Source organism: Lepidochelys olivacea (genome assembly GCF_965140295.1).
Source record: "Lepidochelys olivacea isolate rLepOli2 genome assembly, chromosome: 2".
Taxonomy (NCBI): Eukaryota; Metazoa; Chordata; order Testudines; family Cheloniidae; genus Lepidochelys; species Lepidochelys olivacea.
In genome coordinates, this window is record NC_140412.1 from 268,482,855 (window position 1) to 268,508,567 (window position 25,713).

Here is a 25,713-nt window from a genome sequence, read left to right on the forward strand (position 1 = left end):
CATGAACTTACCTATTTTTTTTAACCAAGTTATAATTTTGGCCTTCACACAGTCCACTGGCAGAGTTCCAAAGGTATACTGCGTGGTGTGGGAAGAAGTACTTTGTTTGTTTTAAACCTGGTGTCTATTATCTCCTATCAGTGTGGGTGCTAAAGATGGAACTGAGCCCATTACAATCAGGGGAGTGGGAATGGGGACTTTACCTGTCAGGGCTCAGAAGGAAAATGCAGGTGACTTGCAGCATCCAACAATGGGTTGGCACAGAGGAGGGGAAACAAAAGGCCTAGAGTTATTTTAGATTCTTTTAAAGACCCTCCCTAACTCACTGACAATATGATACCCAGCAAACTTTCCAACAACTGAAAGCATTAAAAATATCTTCACCCCTTTTCTGGTCACCCCCTGTGGGTTTTCCAGCAGGCCCAGTAGCCCAAGCACCAGTCCCTGTTTTGTTCTGGTCCCAGAGCTGGGTTCCTGGGGGACAATTTGCAAGTGGCTGGAATCCCCCGCCCCGGCCAAGGCACCTGGGCAGAGAGCTCGGGGTCCCCTGAGCTGGGGCCCGTGGCCGGGCTCGCGGCGGGCGGGCGCGCGGTGGAATAGGGGCAGGTGCCGCCCCCTCCCCCCCCATTGCTTCCCCAGCTGCCCGAGGACACGGGGATGGGCGGGTCCCCCAGGGACGGAGCCTGTTCTCTCGCCCGGTGAGGGCGGGGAAAGGGAGGCGATTCCCGCCGCCAGGGGCCGCTGCCGCCGCGCTCCCCGACCGGCCCGACCCCGCCCGGCCCCGCCGCTCCCGGCCCCGGCAGCCAGGCCGCGGCTCCCTCCCTCCCTGCGGGCCGCGCTCGCTCCGCTCCGCCCGGCAGCGGGGCCGGCCCGTGGCGAGGCGGCGCCGGGACTCTGCCCAGCCCGCAGCGGGAGCGGGGCTCGGCCGGGCCGGGCCCGCGGGAGCAGCGCCGCCCGGGGGGGCCATGGCCGAGCGGGCCGCTGCCCAGGTAAGGGCCCGGCGGGCGGGGGGGCCTCGGGCCCCGGGAGCTTCTCCCCGCCCGGCCCGGGCTGCCCCGGGAGCGCGGTGCTGCCCGGCCGGGCGGGGGGGTCCCTGGCGGCAGGGGCGGGGCCCGGCGCTGCTCCCCAGGTACCCCCGGGGGGTTCAGCTCCGCCCCGGGCGCTGGGGGGAAGCTGCCCGGTTCCCGGGGGCCCCCTTGGGCGCACGCCCGGCCCGGCCCGGCGGGGAGGTTGTCGGTCTGTGCGGGAGCCTCCCTTGCCCCAGAGAAACCGGCCGTCGTGCTCGGGCTTCCTGCTGTTGTGTCCAAGCTCCGCCGAGCCCCCGGCCGTGGGCGCCCTGGGGGGCTGTAGGTCCCCGCCGGGGTGCGCAGAGCCAGCTCCGGGCTGTCGGGACGCACTAGTTACTGGCCTGAGTACAGGACTAGCAACTGGGTAAAACTCAAGGGTCTGCGGTGTGCAGGTCAGGCTAGAATTCAGGGGTTCTTAAACTGGGGGCCGCAAGGTTATTACATGGGGGGGTCACGAGCTGTCAGCCTCCACCCTAAACCCCGCTTTCCTCCAGCATTTATAATGGTGTTAAATATATAAAAAAAATTTTAATTTATAAGGGGCGGGTCGCACTCAGAGGCTTGCTATGTGAAAGGGCTCACCAGTACAAAAGTTTGAGAACCACTGGGATAGATGATCGAATGATCCCTTTTAGCCCTATAGCCTATGAATATTCCATACTTCCTATGAGTCAGACATGGTGGGGTTTCCATTTCAAATCTCCTTCGGTACAGGAAAGGAAATAGTTTTCCCCTGTGTGGATCCTGACTGTACCAGAGGATCCAGCCCCAGGTAGTGCTGAAGGGCTCTTAGGCTGTTTTTTCCCTGATGCTGACTTTCAGTTTCTCTTCTTGGAAACAGGATCCCACTGTCCCTGAACAAACTCCTGTGAATGAAGCCCATCACCACACTACAGAGATCTCCTTGTGGACAGTAGTGGCTGCCATCCAAGCTGTGGAGAGGAAAGTGAATTCCCATGCCACACGATTACTGAATCTGGAGGAGAGAACACGGACAACTGAGAAGAAGTTAACAGACTGTGAGAAGACAGCAATGGAATTTGGTAACCAGCTGGAGAGTAAATGGACTATTTTGGGAACTCTGATCCAGGAGAATAATTTCCTGCAGAGAAGGCTGGAGAACATGGAAAACCTGCTGAGAAACAGGAACTTCTGGATCTTAAGACTGCCCCCAGGCACTAAGGGAGAAGTCCCCAAGGTAACAATATCCCAGCTAGTGTTGAGGGGTACAAACTTAGATACTGGATGGGTTTTCATATCTTCTGATGTGCAGGCCCTTTAATTCACCACTTTATAAGTGTGCGGATGCAGGGAGTGATCTTACTGGCTTCATGGTGTCCAAAAACTCACTTGCCAGACCCAGTCAGTCCAGTCATTTATGCATAATGTACAGCACATCTGGGCTCTGTTTCCAGCTCAGTCACTGATTTGCCTTTCATCTCCAGCAAGTGCTGATGTGGAAAAGTAATATTAGGAGTGTACTTATGCATCACGTCTGATGCAGTTTGGAAACAGTGGTTGGAAATCTAGATGACAGCCAGCCCCATGTGCCCAGCCCACCATATGCTTTCAACAGAACACCTGCTGCAAATACTGCATTTGGTCAGTGGGAGGCGAGGGTGCTCTGCACCTTTCAGGAGACACATATCTTTTTGCTGATTTTTGGGCCTGACTCTTCAAAGTTTCTGCTAAAATTGTTGGTCCAGACTTGGTTCAACTAAGAGCACAGCATAAGATACATTCCCTGCCATAAGGATCTTCTCCAAAGCCTATGGAAGTCAATGGCATTTACTTTGGTGGGCTTCGAGTCAAGCCGCTATAGTCTAAGAAAGAAGCTTATTGTAACCCTTGTGATTCCAGGTGCCGGTGACATTTGATGATGTCTCCGTCTATTTCAATGAGCAGGAGTGGGAGAACTTAGACGAATGGCAGAAGGAGCTTTACAAAAACGTGATGAAGGGGAACTATGAGACTCTGATCTCTCTGGGTAAGGATCGGTTTTCACTCTCTGATTAGAAACAGTTGCTACTCTGATTCCTGTTGCAGGTTATTCTCCAGTTCCTTTGATTTCTAGTGGATCACTACTTCCCAGAGCATTAGCAATAGACAGCTCATACCACACACCCTCCTATTTAAAACTCTTTTCTTCTAATATCTAGTTTCCCCAAACCCTTTGAAGGATATGGAATGTCTCCCATTGACTTCCAAGGGTTTGGGATCAAGTCCGGCAAGTTTAAGTGACTTGCCAGATCACCCAGGGAGTCTGTGGCAGAGCCAGGAATTGAACCCAGATGTTCTGAGTAGCAGGCCAGTGCCTGAAATACAAAACCATCCTTCGTTTCCTTAAAGAGCCAGATCACCCCATCCTGTGGTAAAATCAGTCTTCTGCTGATTTAAAATCTCAGTCCTACCACTGTATCAGCTAGTCCTTTGAGTGTATGTCCATAGGGTGCTGCACTGTAGGATGCATACATGCCATGCACCCTTGACTGGAGACGACAAAGCAGTGTCTACAGGCCTATGCCTGCCAGAGTGGCGCCTCCCACCGAGGGCATATAGGGGGGCGCAGACCTGCTGCCACTCAGTGCCTTCTCAACTGCCTACGGCTCGAGATGGAGTGGTTGCATGTCCGCTGGTTCTCAGCTTCCCGCCTTTCTTAACATAGTGATTTATTCTTAGTTTTTGCTTTATTTGTGTGATTATTTTATTTCTGCGTTCAGTTTTAACACAGCTGTGTTGAGAGGAGGGATTCCCCCCCCCGCTCTTTTTTCTTTCTATCGTCCAATTTGGTCCATTAGCACTCTGCGTTATGCCAAAGATCCCAGGGTTTAAGTCCTGCCAAACTTGCCACAGGTCTTTTCCCTGTAGTGACAGGCATTCAAACTGCTTTGGAGACACCCACATTCTGTCCAAGTGCAAGATCAGTTCAGGGTTTAGAGGCAGGTCTCGGAAAGACAAAGGCTAGACTGAAGTACCTTCTAATGGAATGCTCACTAGCGCTGGTGGGGCCCGCGTCCTCCTCTGTACATTGGCCTCCACGTCCCAGGCTGCTCCAGCAGCACTTTGAGAGGCGAGGACTTCTGAGAAGCAGCCGCCTCTTGCCCTTATCTGGGAAACAAGAAAGAGGGGTGGGTCACCCCCTAAATTCCACTCTAAGGAGGCCTTGTGTTCCTCTAAGGGCACAGCTGAGGTGCCGTCTGATTCCAGAACCGAGCTGCTGGCCCCTCACAAGAAGCAGCATCCAGAGAAGTCTTCTAATAACACAGGGAGTCATCTACCTTGGTACTGAGTGACCCCTCTCGGCCCTGAGATGTGACCAGGCTTCCTACTGACACTCCCAGTACCGTCACCTTCCCTGCACCAGAGCTCGGAGGTCAGAGAAGTTTCTCTACAAGCCTCTCTGCTACCGTGCTCACCATCTCAGCACGGCGCCCTTGTCCAGGCTCTGGTACAAACTCAGACTTGCGCATACCGTAGCCCTTCAGTACCCTCCAGGTTTCTCTCTCCAGAGGGCCTTTTCATACCGGAGGAACTGGCATGTCCCCTGTTACTGACCTCTACGAAAGCTCCTTCCCTGGTACCGCTCAGACATCTGCAACCACAATCCTCCTGGATTGAACGTCGGTCAGATGTCCAGCCTCTGCATTTGGCAGCTGTATCTGGTTCTCCCGCGTTCTGCCCAGGGGATGATTATACTTTGGACTCAGAGGTCTCAGTACAGGGCTCTTTTTCAGCATTATACCACCACACCCTGCTAAGCCACTATTTTGGGGAGTGCTCAGTACCCCATCAGATGCTCCATATCCAGGCGTTACAAGTATCTGTGGGGACTTTCCCCAATCAGCCCCCTAGTTGGGCTTCCTGGAATCCTTGGGGTCACCTTGGTGAACAATTTTATAGAGTACCAGCAAGAAAGAGACCCCCGTACTGCCAGTACACATCGCTCTAGGTGAGTTTTGAGCAGGGAAGTAACCCGTTCGGATAAGGTCGAGTCAGTTCTCCTATCTAGCAGTAAAACTAGTACTTTGAAACTTACCTTCAGAAGTGGAAAAGCTTCCACTCCTGCTGTTCTCTGCACTCGTCTCAAGCATCAGAGGTTCCACTCTCCAGAATCCTGGGCTGCCTGTTGGATTTGAAGATACAGGGTCTAGCAGTGAATCCAGGGCATGGTCTACACTTAAAATGCTGCAGCTCTGCAGTTGCACCACTTGATTAAAGACACAACTGTGCCAATGGGAGAGCTTCTCCCGTCAGTGTGGTTAATCCACTTCTGTGAGAGGCGGTAGCTACATCGACGGGAGAAGCCCTCCTATCAATTTAGCGCTGTCTACACTGGCGGTTAGGTTGGTATAACTGTTGCTCAGGAGTGTGAAAAATCCACACTCCTGAGCAGCATAGTTATACTGATGTCAGGTCCGCACTATAAATTTGTCTTACTCAAAATACTTTTGGCTGCTGTCACAGTCTTCCAGTCACCCACTGAGGGCTTCTTGGTTTTTGCCCACATCACTTATGCCAGATTCCTCAAGGGGCTACACAACTTTTTTTCCCCCTGTAGAGACTCCAGTTCTCAAGTGGGACCTTAATTTGGTTCTCAGTGCCCTGAGGGCCCCCACTTTGTACCTATGGTTACCTGTTCTCTCCTGCACTTCTCCCTCAAGACTTAGTTCTTTAGAGCCATCTCTTAAAGAATGGGAGAGCTTGGTGTTGTTATGGCAGACCCGCCATTTACTACCCTCTATAGAGATGAGGTTACACTGCATCCCCATCCTCGCTTCCTTCCTAAGGTCTCTTCAGAATACCACATTAATGAAGAGAGCTGCCTATCAGTGTTTTACCCAAAGCCTCCGGAGGGGAGACCAGTCTACTTATACTAGGTGTCAGAAGGAATCTCACCCTCTACCCTGACAGGATTAAGACCTTCTGGGCTCCTCCAAGATTATTTGTGTCATCTGCAGAGAGGAGGAATGGACAACCTATTTCCATTCTCAGACTGTCTAAGGAGTTTCAGGTTGCATTTCAACCTGTTAGAACAGCACACTCCTCCAGAGCTCAGTCCACAGCTATAGCTCTGCTGAAAGATGTTGCCCATAACAGAAATGTACAGGACTGCAACTTGGTCTTCTGGTCACACCCTTGCCAAGCATTATGCCATCTTACCTACTTCTAGGGATATGACATGACCTTTGGTGAAGCAATCCTCCAAACAATCTTGGACTTGCCTCCCTGTCAAGTTACTGCTTGGGAGTCTCCTCTGGTGGAGCACCCATCGGGACATATATACTCAAAGGCGGAGGAGAGGTTACTTACCTTATAAGACCTTGAGTTCTTTGAGATGCTTTGTCCCTATGGATGCTCCACCTTCCTTCCCCTCGGCTGTAGAGAGGGAACTGAGTGGCAGCGAGTCTTGTTTGGAGGCATGAGGGGCTGCTCTGCGCAGGCCTGCAGACACTGCTTTGCTGTCTCTGGTTGAGAGCACACAGGCGTGCATGTATCTTACGGCAACCACACCATAGGGACAAGCACCTCAAATAACTCAAGTTACAGTAAGCTAAGTAACCTCTTCTTTTGTGTCACCTGGTAATACAGCATTGAGCATTCCTCCCTGAACTGGCTCTGGCCTTGAAGGGACTCTGTAGACTTTCAGAGTAACAGCCGTGTTAGTCTGTATTCGCAAAAAGAAAAGGAGGACTTGTGGCACCTTAGAGACTAACCAATAAATTGGTTAGTCTCTAAGGTGCCACAAGTCCTCCTTTTCTTTCTGTAGACTTTGTTCAGGTTTAGGTTCACCAACAAATGGGTTGATATACCACTGTGCGTATCAACTCCCCTTCTATGTGGTAAACCCCGGCTCTTCTGCTGGGAAGCACACCCGACCTCCACAAGAAATGGTATCTTTTTACAGGATCCTTATTAGGTATTGGCCTCCTTTCAGATCTGTCGTCAGCTCCAGCGAGAGAAGGGGAGCTGGTTTAAAATCATTTAGCATTATTTGTAATGAATATTAATAGGCCATGACGTTCCCTTAACATCTGCTACCATGAACAGACTACGCTGTTTCTAAGCCAGACATTCTGTCCCGCATTGAACGAGGGGAGGAGCCGTGTGTCAGGGATCGGTGGGAATCCCTGGAAGGATTACAGGAAAGAATCCAGAAGAAGGAAGGGTTGGTGGAAAGAGAAATCCCTGTGGACCCTAGCGCTGGTGAGTTCTACCAAGTATCACAAACCCACACGTTCTCTGTAAGGACTAAAAAAATGCAGGGTTTGGGTGAGGGCTGAGAGAGTTGTCGGCAGGGCCCAGCGCTTTGTTACTCATCATCCAACAAGCTGAAGGAAGATGAGAGAAGGGGGCTGCAGGCCAGTGGGCCACGAAGTGTTCTGTAGTCTGCATACGAGGCACTGAACTTCCTGTTGGAAGCACAGCTCCAGAGCACACACAGGTGAACTGCTACTCCTGGCTGGCTGTAGGAGTCTCTTGGAGCCCTCCCAAGTATCTGCCAGGCATCTCATGTTCATGAACTGGATTTGCACTTGAAACCCACATGCCAGCCACGCCCTGTCTCAGCCCCTGCCATGCCCCCTTTTCGCCCTGACCTCTGCCCCGGCAGAAGTGAACCCCCCCCAAGACAAGAGGATGAAAAGTGGGCAGCTGTGTGACCCTGCAGGGAACAATATTACAGGAGTGTGGGAATTCCTCAGGCTCCCCTGGGAAAAGCAGAGATCTGCTTTCCTGAGGATCACCAGTTCTACCTCTGTTCAGCTCAGGTTTAAAATCACATGTAAGTGGCTGGTGAATATGAATAAACCACTCATTTCCCCTCAACTCTGTCTTCATGAATAGGCCATGCCATTTCCAACCCTGACATCCTGCCCCGGGCTGAAGGAGGGGAGGAGCCATGTATCAGAGGCCAGAGGGGTTCGGCGGACAGAGAAATTCCCGTGGAGCCCAGCACAGGTGAGGAGTGGGTTGGAACCTGGACTTGGTGAGAGGCGTGAACAGCACCTGGCCCATCATCATGTATAACCACATCTGTCTGGATGTGTTTTCTCATCTGTTTTCCCTTCTCTCCACAAAATGTTACCCAACCTCCCACCCATCCCAGACAGCTCTAGCCCCAAATCCTTTGCAGAAAGAGGTCAATAAGTGCTGGTAAAACACACACTAATTTGTTTGTTTCTCATTAACATAATCACCAGTTTCCACATCTGACACTTCAACCTGGATCAAACAAGAGGAAGAGCTGGATGCTGGGGACCATCAGGAATTAGGGGAAGGAAGAATTCTCTCAGGCTCCAGCATGGGTGAGCAATGACTGGCTGCTCTTGTGCAAAACTTCCATTGGCTCTGAGGAAGAGTGGGGCCCTAAGGGATTGAAACACCTCAAAGGAAGTGAGTGGAGTAGCTACCTGCAGTTCATAGGATCTCCTCCACTTCTGGGTTTTCTTCCTATTCTAAGTGATCGTTTATTGTTATTTGCATTGCAGTCCCAAGTCAGGGCTCTGTTGTGCTAGGTGGTCTATGAACACAGAACAAAAAGACAATCTCTGCCCCAAAGAGCTGACAGTCAAATAGCCCCACTGTAAATGTACAGTCATCACTTGATGGCGGGTATCGGTCACAGCTCCGCGCCTGTCTGGAGTAGTGGGGGGCAGTTGATCCCATCTTTCACCTTTTTGAGTGTTTGATGGGATGCAGAGGAACAGGGTCCCTCCTCTAGCCTGCCCCCATGCCTTCTCTGGGGGAATGTTTACCCCTCGACACCCAGCTTGGAGGGGTGGTTTCAGGCTCATAACATAAGTCATGCCATGATGCAGGAGGTCTGTAGGCTAGAAATGTCATGACATCCAACCCAAATTGTGCTGTCTAGCAGACAAGATTTCAAGCCAAGATGAGCCCTACTTTAAGTCTGTTGAGTTAATTACACTGAAGCTATAAATTATTCATTGGACCATTAACAAGTGTCATTTTTTTTTCTGCACAGAATCTCTAAGCCAGGGGAGTTTCCTTCCAGATCAAAGCACTAATGCTCGTCTGTCTCTCTCTCTCTCTCTCTTCTTTAGCAAATGATGGGACTGTGAGCAAAGAGAAGGAGAAGTCCTGGAAGGGATGTCTGGAGAAGCTGGAGCTGCAGGGGATGTCATCAGTGAAATCAGAAGAGGAGGGTTTGCAGAGCCTACAGCAGGGAGTGGCTGCACAGCTGGCTAACCCTGCAGTCAGCAGAGTGGAGAAATCCACCCAGTGCGACCGAGACTTCGGCCTGCTCAAGGGCTTTGTGGCGCAGCCGGGGGAGAAGCCCTTTGCCTGCGGTGAATGCGGGAAGAGCTTCCGGCTGAAGGGGAATTTCGTCAAGCACCTGCGGAGCCATGCCAAGGTGCGGCCCTACAAGTGCACCGAGTGCGAGAAGAGCTTCAACTGCCGGTCAGAGCTGCTGCGCCACCAGATGATTCACCGCGGGGAGAAGCCCTACAAGTGCAGCGAGTGCGAGAAGAGCTACAGCCGCAAGGTGTATCTGCTCAACCACCAGCGTGTGCACACGGGGGAGCGGCCCTTCCAGTGCACGGTGTGCGAGAAAAGCTTCCGGCAGAAGGCCGTGCTCATCTCCCACCAGCGCCTGCACACCGGCGAGCGGCCGTACAAGTGCAGCCAGTGCGAGAAGAGCTTCACTCAGCAGTCCAAGCTGACCAACCACTACCGCGTCCACACCGGCGAGCGCCCCTACAAGTGCAGCCAGTGCGACGACCGCTTCAGCGAGAAGTCCAAGCTCAACAACCACCAGCGCGTCCACACGGGGGAGCGGCCCTACAAGTGCCCCCAGTGCGACAAGAGCTACTGCCGCAAGGAGTACCTGCTCAACCACCAGCGTGTGCACACCGGCGAGCGGCCCTTCCAGTGCGCTGAGTGCAGCAAGAGCTTCACGCTCAAGAGGAGCTTCATGAAGCACCAAAGAAACCACATGGGAGAGAGACCGCACCAGGGCGGCCCAGCTGCTAAAAGCCATGGCGGGTCTGTCGGCCATCAGGGTAACACGTCGGGCGAAGGGCTGAAGCGCCGCACTGAGGGCGGGAAAAGCTTCACGGGGAAGCCTGAGCTAGAGACACAGCAGCAGGGCCCTGTCAGGGAGCAGCCACATCAGTGTGGCACGGGTGGGAAAAGCTTCCAATACGAGGACTCTCTGAAAGAACATCAGAGCCTCCACAGTGCAGAGCAAGGGCATCCGGAGGTTTCTCAGAGCCCCGGACAGGGAGCAGAGGCTGGACTCCTGGTTGTAAAGATGGAAGATTCGTGGTAGCCAGTGGAGTTAACGTACAGCAGGTGCGTTAGTCAGACAAAAGGCAAGAGGAGGAGTTGAAACGTCCATGGTTTAGAGAGAGCTTCAGCCCATCAGATCAGCGTGTGTCTGAGCCCCTGGAGGAGAGGTGGAAACCCAGCCAGTGGGCTTCCTTCTGTCACCACCTGAAAGGGGAACCAGGGACACTAGCTGAGGAGGATTCTTCTCTCTCAACTGAAAATGCAGCAACGGCACCATGGGGACACGCAGGGGAACCAACTTCTGCTTGTGAAACATCCCCACATGGCGGCAGGCGGACAGCACCGGGAGAGGAAGAAGTCAGAGGGACATGAATGACTGGGAGTAGGAGGGGGATGGGCACTCTGTATGGAAGGCCTGCTGCTGGGCATCACTGGACAAGACTGAATCGCAATTGCTTAGGACATAAGCAGACATCTCAAGGTCAGCTCCATGGTCCACGTCCAGCAATAGCTTAGGAGGTCTAGTTTGTTCTTGTTCCTAACGTGACCCTTGCTTTGGCCTTCACTCACCTGGAGGACATCTGAGTTCTGTGACTCCAGCAGAAGAGGGACTCAGGAGTTAAAAAAAAACAAAAAACAAAACCCTGAATAAATGGGGAACACATGGGAGATTAGTAGGGACGGGGGCTGGAATGATTTGTATAGTGGGGTATAATGAGATCCATTGAACCAAACTGTGAACTCTTTATATGATGGACACCCTTTCAAGCCAGGGGGTGCACAGCAGTCCTACTTCCTGCCCCTATGTTAGTAGGTAAATCCAAAGAGATGTTCTCCCAGACTCCTGACACAGGAATTATCTGGGCAGATCACCACCCTGGAGCTTTTCACTTGGGCAGGTGGGGAGCATGTGTGTATGGGGGGGTGTTTGTGTTATTTTTTTTTATCATGTAACATGTACAGATCTGATCATGACTTTTAAAACCTAAAGGTAACACTGTCACCTCCTCCTTCCGAGTGAGAAGGCGGTTGTTCCCACCAACATTTCCTCAGCCATTTCAGGGTTTCTCCCTGAAGCTATTATCTTGATGTACGTACTATAATTTGCATTGTCCGCTGTTCTTCTTTTGTACGACTGGTGTAGAGCAGCAACTACAATTACACCTGAAGTTGATGGATCCAAATGGCTACATCAGGAGTAGCAGAATTTATTGCAGTGATGCCTCCTTCATCTTTATACATTGGGCAGTAGGTAGTGATATGTTCGATGGGCTGTCGTGGGGAACCACACTCGCACACCAGGGAGTCCTTGATTTTCCATTTGTGCATTAGATCTCTGCATCTACCATGGTTGGTTCAAATTTGGTTTAGAGTTGATCAAGATGACCGTGGAGGGTCAAACCCAGGAACCTTCTGCATGGGATCTGGCACAAGGTGCTTATTTTTAAAGTCTTGTTTAGCCCAATCTGCTTTCCAAGCTTCCTTCTGATCATAACCTGATTGCATGAGGCTAAACAAATGTTCCCAGAGAGACTTGCGGGACTTAAGAAGTTGGGGGGGGGGGCTGTCATGGAGTCCCTGGGCGATGCTCTGGAACTGCTCCCTACGAAGCCAGTCAGGACTCTGGGGAAGTCTCCTTTCTGTGAGCAGCCTGTCTTCAGGACACAATGCTCACACAGCTTCCACCTTCCTGGGTCTGACCTCGGAGCATTCAGCATCCTCTGCCCTTCCGTGCGCTTCCCACAGCAAGTCCGCCCAGGCGGGCTCCTGGGGAAGCCAGAGGGCCCTGCACCCCCACTGTGCGGTCAGACGTGACTCTCAGCCAGCCAGTAAAACAGAAGGTTTATTAGACGACAGGAACATGGTCTAAAACAGAGCTTGTAGGTGCAGAGAACAGGACCCCTCAGCTGGGTCCATTTTGGGGGGCAGTGAGCCAGACAACCACGTCTGCGCTTCACTCCAGTCCCTAGCCAGCCCTAAACTGAAACCCTCTACCGCCCCTCCTCCTCTGGGCTTTGTCCCTTTCCTGGGCCAGGAGGTCACCTGATTCCTTTGTTCTCCAACCCTTTAGCTCTCACCTTGCAGGGGGGAAGGGCCCAGGCCATCAGTTGCCAGGAAACAGAGTGTCAACCATTCTCTGTGTCCAGATGCCTGCACACACCTGCCCTCTAGGGCTCTGCAACGATCATACACCCTTATCCAACCACCTAGATACTTAAGAACTGGTTAGGGGAAACTGAGGCACCCCCACAATATTCAGAGGAAACATTAAGAACAGTCCTGCTTTGTCAGAGGGGCATTGTCAAGGTCTTGAGGAATAGGAAGGCATCTGTTTTCCTGGATTTGCTGAGCTTCATGGAATGTTGCAGCCATTCAGCGTATTGGCGGGAAAGCGATGTTAGATGGGACAGCTAGCCATGGGGTTGGAGCTGCCTTAAGGGTTCCTGTGATGCACCGCACCACTGTATTTAGATGGGTATCCACAAGTCGTGTGTGGCTGCATGCTCCATACTGACGCACAACATTCAGCTACTGAATATACAAGTGCTATTGCAGAGGTTCACAACAGTGATGCTGATGGACCCCAGGTTGTACCTGCTAGTTTCTGGATTCCGTTGGCTCTCGTTTTGATCTTTCCAGCTACCTTCTCAAGATGATCATGGAAGGACAGGGTGCGGTCAAGTTTCACTCCCAGATATGTTGGGGTGTCATCGTGTTGCACATTTTTACCACAGAAAACTACTTTCAGTGTGTTTTTGGCACTCTGCTTATCAAGATCAAATGCGCTTACTATTGTTTTTCCAGGGTTTGGCTTGAGTCTCCATTTCCAGAAATATTGTTCCATATTGTTGAGGTCCTCAGCTAGTGCTTTCTCAATGTCGGGGAGGTTTGATGCTGGGATTGTCCTGGCAAGATCATCTGCATATCCAAATTTTCGTGATTTAGTTGGAGGCATGTAATTGATGTAAATATTAAAAAGGGCTGGCGCAAGCGTAACCCATTGTTTATGCTGCAGGGTGAGCTGGTCTTATTCCCCAGTAGGCCCCTGTCACTCAGCATGGTCCGCAACAGGCAAAGTGTTTGGTAGCAAGGGATAATTTTAACAAGTTTCAGCATCAGGCCCTTAATCCATACACTATCATACGCACATGACAGGTCAGCAAATACTGTGCCAGTCTTGAGGTTTTTTTGATAGCCAGACTCAATGTGAGTTGTGAGTGCCAGAACTTGGTCACAGTTGCATTTTGGCTGGAAGTCTGCCTGCTTGACAGGGATAACTGGCTCAGTAAAAGGGCATATTCTTTTGAGGTTGATACGTTCAAGAAGTTTACAGGTTACACATAGTGGAGAAATGGGCCTATAGTTTCCTGCTTCATCAGGGGGCTTTCCAGGCTTTGGAATAGCAATTACCATTCCCTCATGCCATATTTCAGGGATCCGTACTGTCCTTAAGGTAGTGGAGTACAATGTTGCTAGCCACTGGAGTCCTTTGGGACCAAGATGGAGAAATTTTGGCGGAATACCGTCAGGGCCTGCAGTCTTCCCTTTTTTCATCGTGGCAAGTCCTTTTACTTCCTCAGTGCTGACAGTGGAAGATCCTTGGGGGATTGATGGAAGTGTTGGGTAGAGTTCTTGATACACTTCTCTTCTTGTGTGTTTATCAAGGGTCCTTTTGTGTTCTCCACCAGTTTGGAAGCTATTGAGTTTGGCCAGATTTTCGGTGGCCTGCGCTCTGTGGGATTAGCGGCCCCAAGACGTCGTAGTGGTGTCCAGGCTCGGTGACTTGAATGTGTAAAATCAAGGGTTTGCACGCAGTCAAGCCAGCGCCGGCGTCTTGCTGTGCCAAGGGAGCGTAGCAGGGCTTTTGCAATATGAGAGCCCTGGTCTGATTATACTGCCAGAGCATCTCCTGCGTCTCTTTTGTCCGGCAGGTAGCGAGCTTTCTCTGGAAGCCCCAAGGAATGTGTTTTCCTGCTGCTTTCAAGAGGCCTGTGAACTGCTGATAGCATTCTGGTCTCGCTGGAATCCTTGCAACAGTTTTCTCAACGGTCTGTTTGTAGACATCCTAATCCGCGTTAGCAAAATTCCATCGTGGTACCTGTTTCAGAAAGAACACGGGAATTTTGCTGCCTACGTAGATCATTATACGTCCGTGTTGGCTGTTTGGAAATGTGGATAATACTTCACACGTTGTGGTCAGAGTATTACCACACTGGTCTTTAGACACGAATGTTAGGTCTGGATTGTACCCACATTGCCAGCGGCTTGAAAGGAATCTTGATTGTTGTTTTAGTTCATAGATTAGTTGTAAGTCTTGTGCAGATATCCCATCCATGAGATCTTCGCAATCGGTTTCGTTTGTTTTGTAGCCCCCCATAGTGTGGTGATCATTAAAATCACCTGCATAGATGCATGGAATAGGAGAGCTGGGTAGCGCTGATTTTGGCCATCTGGTGCTTGGGGCTTTATAGACGTTGGTAATGTGGAGCTCCCCTACTTTGATAGTTGTGGTAAAGGTGGTCTCCTCTTTGGTTGGTGGAATAACATTAAAATCTGTGACGGTGTCCTTGATGTATATTGCCAAGCTATATTTAGGATGATGATGGCTAGTTGTTAAGTTGTATCCATAGATACGGTAGCGCCTAGCCTGTTGGTCGTTGCCAACATGGGTCTCTTGCAACATGAGGACATCTATGTTATAAGTCTTCAGCAAGTTTCCAAGATACTTGCATTTTGCCCATGAGACTCCTTCAACATTAAGTTGCAGGATTCTTATTCCAGGGCCTATTTGGCACGTTGTATGGCCCTGAGGAGGAACTTTAGGATTTGCTGAGTTGCTGCTTTGATGACCAGGAGATCGCTGAGCAATGTTCGGTCGCTGAGTTGATGGCATTCATTGTGAATGCTTACTTAGCAGAGTGGGCCCCCATGAAGGCTGCCATCTTCCACTCCATTGTTCACTGTTAACCAAGGTTTAACAGAGCCTCTTGAGTGAGCCCAGCAATAGGAACACGTACCGTTACATCGCAGTGAGCTTGCAGTTACCTGCTACAGTGTTCAGGATATTGTAAGTATCATCAATAAGCAAATCACACTTTTAACATGGACCCTATTGCAATGTGTAGAGGCAGGCAGTAGGGTGAAAACTCCTGTTGCTTTCTGCTATCAGCTAGAGCCCTCCGCCTGATAATTTTTGAATCCTGCTCCCATTCCGCCCTGCAATACCCACTGCTACTTCCACCTGCTCCTGCGTTGTTTCTTGCATTTTTATTCTGCTGCTACCCTGAAAAACCTTCGATCCTGCAAGAGCGTGAGTTTCCCCCATGGAACTAAAAAAAAGGAACAAACCAAAACACGGTCAGTTAATATATTATTTGTATATATAAAAGGAATTCAGACACAATTTTTACCTCTAAAACAATAAAACAAATCTTGCTTAAAACATCTTGCACCACCGTTTTGCCTTATAAGGTGCAGGGTTTTTTTTTAGTGATTATAAAAAGTAAGTTATTAAAAAAACTAGAATTGTTTAAACTGCTTAAGCACTGATTTGAGAACTTTGAAACATACCACCCCAGTTATTTATATCCCATTCAAGTTATTTATGTGTCAGGATTATTACTGCTTTTCGAAAAGCATTTAACGGAAAAACTGCTCACAGCCCTGACAGCAAATTGATACACCAGAGACTGAGTGCGCATATGTGACGTCACAGAACAGCACGACCCTGGAGCATGATTCTCTGACCTGACTTGAGCTGTTGAACTACACCAGATTCAGAGAGAAGGAGCTAAACACATGTGGGAAAGATAAACTCAAACAAAATAATTAGCAATTTCTCAAAGAGGCTACTTGTGGTAAATTGATGAGAGGTTTAGTGTTTGTGTGCAAATTACTGCAGCCTGGGTTTTTTTGCCTATCCAGTCCTGCTTCAGGGCTCTATTTCCAGCTGCTCAAGTGCTTCTGCACTCCCCATTGATGTGGTTTTCTCCTTACTGATTTTTAATACGTTTACACTAATCAGGAAGCAGAACCTTCACTCCCACCCAAAAGACACTGTTAACTCTCGCAGTCTTGTCTCGAGTCTTGGGACAGTTGTTATTTTTTAAATAATCTTTTGGGGGGGCTGACTTATGATTTTTGAACCTGTGGGGTTGGCAGTGCTGCAAGTATTTATTTTGTGTGGCTACATCACATGGGTGGAGTTCACACTGTACAGAGACTGCTCAAGGCCTCTGCCCCATGGGGTTGCTCCATTTCAGCTTCCTTTGGCCGGACTCTTTTCTCAGATAGGCCTGTGTTACTCCTTTGACTTGAGTGGAGTTACATCACTCTGAGTGAGAGCAGACTCAAGGCCTGTATTTTCCTAACAGATTTTCCTCAAAGCATGTCTGCTTTTCCTCACCAAAGCACTCCCTGGCCTAAGGCTTCTCATGATGCTGTGTGCCTCCCTGGGTGCTGGTAGGTTTAATCCATCCTCTGAATCATAGTTTCTGTGCTAGTTGGGATACTGTTTTTTTAAAATTTTGTGAGGCAAAGTTTAAGCATATGAGGGTGCCTCATTTACTTGAAAAAAGAACAGGAGGACTTGTGGCACCTTAGAGACTAACCAATTTATTGGAGCATAAGCTTTCGTGAGCTACAGCCCACTTCATCTGTAGCTCACGAAAGCTTATGCTCAAATAAATTGGTTAGGCTCTAGGGTGCCACAAGTCGTCCTCTTTTTTTTTTGAGGATACAGACTAACACGGCTGCCCTGCCATTTACTTGAGCAATTCAATTAGTAAACCCCAAAACCCCATCTCCAATCTCGTAAGACCATAACACAAGAACAGCCAGCGGGGGTCAGACCAATGGTCCCATCGGGAGTGGGAATGGGGACTTTACCTGTCAGGGCTCAGAAGGAAAATGCAGGTGACTTGCAGCATCCAACAATGGGTTGGCACAGAGGAAGGGGAGACAAAAGGCCTAGAGTTATTTTAGATTCTTTGAAAGACCCTCCCTAACTCACTGACAATATGATACCCAGCAAACTTTCCAACAACTGAAAGCATTAAAAATATCTTCACCCCTTTTCTGGTCACCCCCTGTGGGTTTTCCAGCAGGCCCAGTAGCCCAAGCACCAGTCCCTGTTTTGTTCTGGTCCCAGAGCTGGGTTCCTGGGGGACAATTTGCAAGTGGCTGGAATCCCCCGCCCCGGCCAAGGCACCTGGGCAGAGAGCTCGGGGTCCCCTGAGCTGGGGCCCGTGGCCGGGCTCGCGGCGGGCGGGCGCGCGGTGGAATAGGGGCAGGTGCCGCCCCCCCCCCCCCCATTGCTTCCCCAGCTGCCCGAGGACACGGGGATGGGCGGGTCCCCCAGGGACGGAGCCTGTTCTCTCGTCCGGTGAGGGCGGGGAAAGGGAGGCGATTCCCGCCGCCAGGGGCCGCTGCCGCCGCGCTCCCCGACCGGCCCGACCCCGCCCGGCCCCGGCAGCCAGGCCGCGGCTCCCTCCCTCCCTGCGGGCCGCGCTCGCTCCGCTCCGCCCGGCAGCGGGGCCGGCCCGTGGCGAGGCGGCGCCGGGACTCTGCCCAGCCCGCAGCGGGAGCTGGGCTCGGCCGGGCCGGGCCCGCGGGAGCAGCCCCGCCCGGGGGGGCCATGGCCGAGCGGGCCGCTGCCCAGGTAAGGGCCCGGCGGGCCCCGGGAGCTTCTCCCCGCCCGGCCCGGGCCCCGGGAGCGGCCCGCGGGCGGCGCGGCCCGGGGATCTGCGCTGTCTCTGGGGTTGGTAGCAGCCCCTGGGGGCCGTGCAGGGGGCTCCGGGCTCGCTCCGGGGTGAAGCGGGACCCCGCGCCGGGCCCGGTGGGGTTGTGAGCCCCGCGGCAGCTGGCATCGCCCCCGTGGGTTGTTTTCCTCCTGCTGCCGCAGGATCCTCCTCCGGCCCGAGCTTCCCTCCCTCGCCTTCGGGTAGAGCAGGAGCGTGTGAGCCCCAGGCTTTGCTCCGCTGCGCTGCCTTTTGAAGCCCCTTTCTCCTGGGTCAGAGCTGGGGAATGGTGGCCCCCCATTTCTCCGTGCCTCTGACCTGTTAGCTGGGCATGTGCCCCCCAACCTCAGCTTGGTGTCTTGTCCTGAACAGGCTCCGGCCGCCCCCTGCGGCCCCTGCCCGCTGCCGGAGGGACCCCCCGGAGAGAGGGGCAGCTGCAAAGGGCAGAGATGTCCCTCGCTGTCCTGGCTGCCCTCCAAGCCGCGGAGAGGAAGGTGGACTCTCAGGCCGCACGGTTACTGAGTCTGGAGGGAAGAACGGGGATGTCCGAGAAGAAACTAATAGACTGTGAGAAGACAGTGGCAGAGTTTGGGAACCAGCTGGAGAGTAAGTGGGCCGTGCTGGGAACTCTGATCCAGGAGTATGGGCTGCTGCAGAGGAGGCTGGAGAACATGGAGAACCTGCTGAAGAACAGGAACTTCTGGATCCTGAGGCTCCCCCCAGGCGCTAAGGGAGAAGTCCCCAAGGTAACTGTCTAGGGACCTCCGTGGTCTCATCACTGTAGTATCTGAGGCCCAGATCCTCAAAGGTATTTAGGCCCCGAGTGCAAATATCCCAGCTCACAATGAGGAGCAGAAGTAAAGCTTGGTGCTGGATCAAGTCAGGCTTGACAAAGCCCTGGCTGGGATGATTTAGTTGGGGATTGGTCTTGCTTTGAGCAGGGGGTTAGACTAGATGACCTCCGGAGGTCCCTTCCAACCCTGATATTCTATGATCACCGTTTGACAGGATCTTTAATATTCCCGTGATCTCTGCACCACCCTGGAACAGTCTGATTTAGGAGCGTGATTGGGTGAGGTAAACACCTGCCTAGTGTTTGATTGACGAACCAGGTTTATCGTTCTCTGCCCTTACTCTCATGGTCTCCAAAATGCTTTTCCAATCGGGCTGCATACTTACTGCCAGTCAGCTGAGCTTCCCGCTTTGCCGTTTGCTGGCCCTCAGACAGAGCAAGCCACAAAGCATCCAGCAGAGAACATAAGAATGGCCACGCTGAGTCAGACCAATGGTCCTTCTGGCCCGGTATCCTGTCTTCCAACAAGCGGCTGGTGCCAGATGCTTCAGAGGGAGTGAACAGCACAGGGCATTTTACTGAGGATCCATCCCCTGACATCCAGTCCCAGCTTCTAGCAGTCAGAGGCGAGGGACTCCCAGAGCATGGTGTTGCATCCCTGATCATCTTGGCTAATAGCTGTTGATGGACCCATGAATGTATCCAATAGATAGTGAAATAGTGGGCCTGTTGTGGGGGAACAGTGCCGTAGCTCCTCCACTGAATGGTGAGAGAGAACTGGGTAATTGTGGGCAGATATATAAATGCCGCAGTTTGTTTTAGACCAAGGCATCTTTATCTAGCTTTCCAGTCTGGTCTCCAGTTGGGCACAGTTTAAATCAGGTGTAACCTGTCATGAGCAGCAGAAAGAGGTAGCCTAGAAGGAGAAGTCTCCTTTACATGTGTATAGCACCTTTCAGCTGGGTTGTAAGCACATTAAAGTGCTGGGGAAGCAGCATTATTGGTCCTGCTTTGAGCAGGGGGTTGGACTAGATGACCTCCTGAGGTCCCTTCCAACCCTGATATTCTAGGATTCTATGATTATCCCCATTGTACGTATGGGGATACAGAGGCACAGGATGGTCAAGGGAGATGGGATGGATCACTTGATGATTACCTGGTCTGTTCATTCCCTCTGAAACACCTGGCATTGGCCACTGTCGGAAGACAGGATAGTGGGCTAGATGGACCATTGGTCTGACCCAGTATGGCCGTTTTTATGTTCTTATGAGACTGCATGTCAGTATCAGAGCTGAGGTTAGATCCCAAGCCTGCTAATTTGAGTTTTCCTTCCTTACCGCTAGTCCATGCTCCTTCCCATTAATCCTCACTTGTAGGGATCAAAGAGTAAATTCCCTGTCCTTGTCCATTCCTGGTCTCCTCTGGCAAGAATACCAGCATGGGTACCAGTTCGTGCCATTTGTGATGTGGCTGGCTGTCTGAGAGGAACTAACCCAACACATTTCATGTATATAACCAAACAGCTGGTGGGACGTGCTGGGTGTTGGTCACTGTTGGTGCCTGGCCAGCTGTCTTTTAATATAAGATAAAAAGCAAGGTGTGTGCGGATAGGATGGCAGCAGAAAGTGCTGTGCGTGTAATGCTTGTGATTTCAGGTCCCGGTTATGTTTGAAGACATCTCAGTCCACTTCTCCAGGGAGGAGTGGGAGAATTTAGAAGAATGGCAGAAGGAGCTTTACAAGAACTTGATGAAAGACAGCTATGACTCTTTGATCTCCTTGGGTAAAAATCAGATTTCACATATTGATGAGAAGCTGTGAGCTAAGCAAAGTGTCAGGTTGCCAGGTTCACTGACTAAAGCTTAGGCCTAACCGGAGCCTAGGGCATGAAAGAAAGATGGGGACAGCACCTCAGCTAGTTCTTCCTTGTTTTTCCCCTTGGTGAGCTGCATAAATAAATAGTTAGGAGGTGACAGCTCCTTTGGGTTCAGGGGGGAGGGATAGCTCAGTGGTTTGAGCATTGGCCTGCTAAACCCAGGGTTGTGAGTTCAATCCTTGAGGGGGCCATTTAGGGATCTGGGGCAAAATTGGGGATTGGTCCTGCTTCAAGCAGGGGGTTGGACTAGATGACCTCCTGAGGTCCCTTCCAACCCTAACCTTCTATGATTCTATGAATGAACATATAGGTCCCACAGAGCCTTTGCTCGGTGGTCAGTTCCACCCATCCTCCATTTGAAAGGAGCCTGGAACACACACAGCCCTGGCTCTGATACCTTCAGGTCTCGTCCTGTTTGTTTATTTGAAGGTTGCATTTATTTATGCATGTGCTTCGCCCCCGCATAGAAAACCCTGGGCTAGTCTGCGTGCAGGGTGTATGTGCCGTCGCTGCCTTGAAAGGGTGTTTTCTTGAATCAAAGCTGCATAGGTTATCAAGGGAACAGTGGTAGCCTCCAGCAGTTTAACATAATGTTCCATATTTATTACTAATACCACTTAAAACCCTACACACGTGTGCATGTGCCCACAGGTTTCAGAGGAGATTGTGGCATGAGTCAAGGGAGCTGTTTTTCCCCAATATAGTAATTAACTAGCAATAAACCAGAATTATATTTTAATTTCTGCTGGCTCAGAAACATGCAATTATATAAACCATTCTATGTCTTTCCTCTCCCCATATCCCTTCCTTGGCCTGGCCTTGTCTTTGAAATAGACTCTGGCCTTTCCACAGGTTTGTCAATGGACAAGGGGATTATATTGGTGCAGTGAAGAAGTCTTCAAACTGCATCATTTCTGGGAACCTGCATCTCTTCTAGGAATTACAACCCTGCTCCCACCAAGGCTTTAATGTACTTTCTTGTATGGTCTTAGTTAACATTAGAATCTGTTCAGGTTGCTCTCTTCCTTCTGGTGAGAAACTGACGCTGTGGGGCTTGGTTTAGATTTTTTTAAAATTTCTGCCAGGTGCCTAGCAAATATTAATTAGACACTTTCTCTTTTAATGTCTCTTTCCATGAACAGACTGTACCATCTCCAAACCTGACATCCTATCACCGACTGATCAGGAGGAAGAACCAGGTGTCAGGGTGCAGGGAGCTCTGGAGGAGAGAGGAACCCCTGCAGATCCCAGCACTGGTGAGTAATAGATCTGAAACGGACAGTGGAGTGAAGCTGCTATGTGCTGTGTCAAATGACTAATTATATCTTCAGATTAAAAGATCACTAGCTAACAGTTTGCTTTCTTTAACCTTTGTAAACTTACCAGACGAAGGACTAAACTCTCTCTAGGATCTTGCACAGTGCCCCTCACTGGTATCTGCGTGCTTATCTGGTATCCGACCTTCCACTTAAACTTTCTTTTTATATGTATGATGTGGTTTCGATGCTCCTGGAAGAGGCTAGATTGACAGCCCAGAACTCCCCATTTGTCCTGTTTATTCACTTTAGTTACTTAGCGAAAAATCGAATAAAGCTTTCGGTAGCTCCTATTGTTCCATGGTTTCCAACACAACCCCCTTGCCCATGGATTTCTGTTATCCTTGCCTGCGAGAGCTGTCACTCTTGGAATCTCCACCGATCTCATTCCCAACTGACTCTGAATCTAACACTCTGTGTTCTCAGCATTCTGGGCATTCCGCACATCTGGACCCTAAAGTTTCCCTTTGTCCCATCTGGAGCTTTCTTAATGTCCATGCCCATGTCCATTCAGCGCATGCCTCACCCCAGCAAAGGTCTGAGATCCACTTTTAATTTTTCATAGACAATTTAAAACACAAAGCAATGTTTCTCCTCTGTGTAAACAACAGTATCTTACATTTACAAAGGGCCTTTCATCCAACAGCCATCACAAACTACACGTGCACAGCACCACTGAAATGCAGCCACCTCTGGGATGGAAGGCCATAGCGACCACGTTGCATGCTATGCAGAAGTAGTAGGGAGAGGGTACTTTGGCTAAGGATGAGTACTCCTGAGGAATGTGTCTGAGCTCCTATCATCTCTGGAGAGCACCTCTATTTTTAAGGTCTTCTCTGAAATACCTTCCCCAGCCCTCACCCACATACATTGTAAAGACAGCATGAGACTCCATTTCTCTACCTGAGAAGGATTAAGAGCTCAGTTGACTCTCCTGGGATTTGAACCTGCGGTTCCAGAGTGTTTTGGTATTTCAAATCTGATGCTAAGCCATCGCCTCTCATATGAGCTCCAGGAATGAGTGTGATAGAAGAAGAGTGTGATAATTAACTTGGCCAAAAAGGCATGACTAAAAATGTTTCCAAAGCTGACGGAATATACCTGATACCAAAGCATCCCACAGTTTGCAGTCGGTTTTGAAATCTGTTATGAAGTGTTCAGTGGCTTCTGTGGCTTAGTGGATCAGATTCAGGACTGGGAATTGGGAGGCTGGAATTCTCTTCCTGGTACACCACTGCCTTGCTTTGTGGCCTGAGGCAAGCCAGGTCAACCTCCTAGTGCCTTCAAAGCGGATGTGTATGAGAGGGGATACTAATGTGTACCCATCTTGGTACAGCATTTTGAGCTTTCTGCATGAAAAATAATATGCAAGTATTACTTTTAGTCTGGAGAAGAGAAGACTGGGGACATGAGAACAGTTTTCAAGTACGTAAAAGGTTGTTACAAGGAGGAGGGAGAAGAATTGTTCTCATTAACCTCTGAGGATAGGACAAGAAGCAATGGGCTTAAATTGCAGCAAGGGTGGTTTAGGTTGGACATTGGGAAAAACTTCCTGTCAGGGTGGTTAAGCGTTGGAATAAATTGCCCAGGGAGGTTGTGGAATCTCTGTCATTGGAGATTTTTAAGAGCAGGTTGGACAAACCACTGTCAGGGATGGTCTAGAAAATACTTAGTCCTGCCATGAGTGCAGGGGACTGGACTAGATGACCTCTTGAGGTCCCTTCCAGTCCTATGATTCTGTGAAGCATTATAATTGCATGAGTAAAGTCTATACAAATCTGTGTTTGCACAGAACCTAGCAGGATGGGGGCTTGGGCTGTGACTGGGCTGCTAGGTGTTACAGCAATAAAATAACTCTGTTTATGTGAACAGACTCTCCAGTTCCGACACCTGACGTTTTATCTCAGGTTAAACTAGAGGAGGGGTCGTGCAGCAGAGATCAGCAACAATTGGAAGACCGAGAAATCCCTGCAGATCCCAGCATGTGTGAGTTCTAGAGTAACAGCCTCTGTAAACTGGGAGAGAAGTTAAATGAGAGAGTCCAGCAAATCTCTTGTGGGTATCACATCGAGCAGGAGGGGATGGAAATATTTAGCACTTCCACAGCACTTTTTTTATCCATAGGGACTTGGAAAAGAAGGGGAAATGCCATTGTTCCTGTTTTACAGACTGGGAGACTGAAGCACAAAAGCGACTTGCCCGAGGTCACGCAGAGTCAGTGATCAGAAGACTGGGGTCTCTTCCACTCCAAAATGTCAGCCCTGTGCCTTAGCCCCTGATCCATGTGGGGTTATAGGTCAGTGCTGGGCTCGGGCCTGGAGAAGGGGAAAATTGAAACGGTCACTGTAGTGTATCAGCTGCCCCGTGAATCTGGCTGTTTGGGCAATTCAGCACACGTTGGGGTTAGGGCCAGCAGGTCATGGCGGCATTGGTACAGCTGTCGGGAATTAGGAAGCTCTTGTATTTGCTATGCCCAACACAGGGGACATGATCACATGTATTAAGCGACTACATTCCCAAGTGGTTTCTTATGCCCCAAGTAGATGAAATGGGGGGGAAAAAAACATTCTATTTTGTTGCAGCAGGTGATGGGCTTGTGATCAAAATGGAGGAGGGGACTGTCAGGGAAGGCCACGACAGCCCAGAGCCACATGGGGTGCAACTGGGGACATCCAGAGAGAGCGAGGTGCAGACTCCTGAGCGGGGAGCACCCTGTGAGAGTCTGCCTGGCCCGGTGATGCAGCTGAGGAACGACCTGGGGCAGCCCAAGGAATGCAGGGGCGGCTGGAATGAAATCGCTGAGCCCCAGGGCACTGCTGTCCCCCAACTCAGCCCGCCCACAGAGAGGCCCTTTCATTGCCTGCAGTGTAGCAAGAGCTTCACCCGGAAAGACACCCTGCTGTCCCACCAGCGCACCCACACCGGGGAGCGGCCCTACGCCTGCGCCCAGTGCGGCAAGACCTTTGCACAGCAGTCCAAACTCAGCAGCCACCGCCGCACCCACACGGGCGAGCGCCCTGCGCCCAGTGCGCCAAGAGCTTTGGCCGCAAGGAGCACTACACCCAGCACCAGAGGACCCACACGGAGGAGCGGCCCTTCATCTGCAGCCAGTGCGGGAAGAGCTTCCGCAGGTACTTCAACCTGACGGTGCACCAGCGCACCCACACCGGGGAGCGCCCCTACCCGTGCGGCCAGTGCAACAAGAGCTTCATCCACCGGTCGCGGCTCAACTACCACTCCCGCATCCACTCGGGGGAGCGGCCCTGCGCCCAGTGTGCCAAGCGCTTCGCCGAGCCCTCCAAGCTGGCTGTGCATTACCGAGTTCACACCGGCGAGCAGCCCTACTCCTGCCTCCAGTGCGGCAAGAGCTTCGGCCCGAAGAAAAGCCTCGCTGTCCACCAGCGGAGCCACGCCCAGGAGCGGCCCTCCCAGTGCGGTATCCACTTCATCTGCCAGTCCTACCTGGTCCGGCACCAGCTGGTCCACACCGGGGAGCGGCCCTACAAATGCACCCAGTGCGGCAAAAGCTACAGCCGCAAGGAGCACCTCCAGAACCACGGGCGTATCCACACTGGGGAGTGGCCCTTCCAGTGCTCTGCTTGCGGGAAGAGTTTCATCCAGAAACATCACCTCCTGAAGCACCAGCGCATCCACACTGGGGAGCGCCCCTA

The 25,713-nt window shown here is 51.2% G+C and overlaps 2 protein-coding genes across 3 annotated transcripts; both read left to right on the plus strand.

Moving 5' to 3' along the window:
- Positions 1-778: 778 nt before the first annotated feature.
- Positions 779-11,503, plus strand: LOC311515491 (zinc finger protein 783-like). The gene is made up of 7 exons (XM_084618592.1): positions 779-989; positions 1,909-2,265; positions 2,928-3,054; positions 7,116-7,271; positions 7,911-8,024; positions 8,267-8,371; positions 9,131-11,503. The coding sequence occupies exons 1-7, from the start codon at positions 966-968 to the stop codon at positions 10,357-10,359; spliced, it is 2,112 nt and encodes a 703-aa protein (XP_084474718.1). The 5' UTR covers positions 779-965; the 3' UTR covers positions 10,360-11,503.
- A 6,249-nt stretch (positions 11,504-17,752) lies between these two features.
- LOC311515499 (zinc finger protein 783-like) lies at positions 17,753-25,326 on the plus strand. Of its 2 annotated transcripts, none has more exons than XM_084618608.1 (6): positions 17,753-17,979; positions 18,431-18,804; positions 20,507-20,633; positions 21,869-21,982; positions 23,915-24,028; positions 24,625-25,326. In XM_084618608.1, exons 2-6 carry the CDS (start codon positions 18,508-18,510, stop codon positions 25,185-25,187), a joined length of 1,215 nt encoding a protein of 404 aa, XP_084474734.1. In that variant the 5' UTR covers positions 17,753-17,979; positions 18,431-18,507; the 3' UTR covers positions 25,188-25,326. The 2 variants fall into 2 exon arrangements, with proteins under 2 accessions (XP_084474734.1, XP_084474735.1); XM_084618609.1 differs by having other exon boundaries at positions 24,628-25,326.
- Positions 25,327-25,713: the final 387 nt, after the last annotated feature.

Coding starts and splice junctions, on each gene's coding strand:
- LOC311515491 (XM_084618592.1), top strand. CDS start 966: ATGGCCGAGCGGGCCGCTGCCCAG. Junction 990..1,908: donor CCGAGCGGGCCGCTGCCCAG/GTAAGGGCCCGG, acceptor TCTTGGAAACAG/GATCCCACTGTCCCTGAACA. Junction 8,372..9,130: donor TCTCTCAGGCTCCAGCATGG/GTGAGCAATGAC, acceptor TCTCTTCTTTAG/CAAATGATGGGACTGTGAGC.
- LOC311515499 (XM_084618608.1), top strand. CDS start 18,508: ATGTCCCTCGCTGTCCTGGCTGCCCTCCAAGCCGCGGAGAGGAAGGTG. Junction 20,634..21,868: donor TGACTCTTTGATCTCCTTGG/GTAAAAATCAGA, acceptor TTCCATGAACAG/ACTGTACCATCTCCAAACCT. Junction 24,029..24,624: donor CCCTGCAGATCCCAGCATGT/GTGAGTTCTAGA, acceptor ATTTTGTTGCAG/CAGGTGATGGGCTTGTGATC.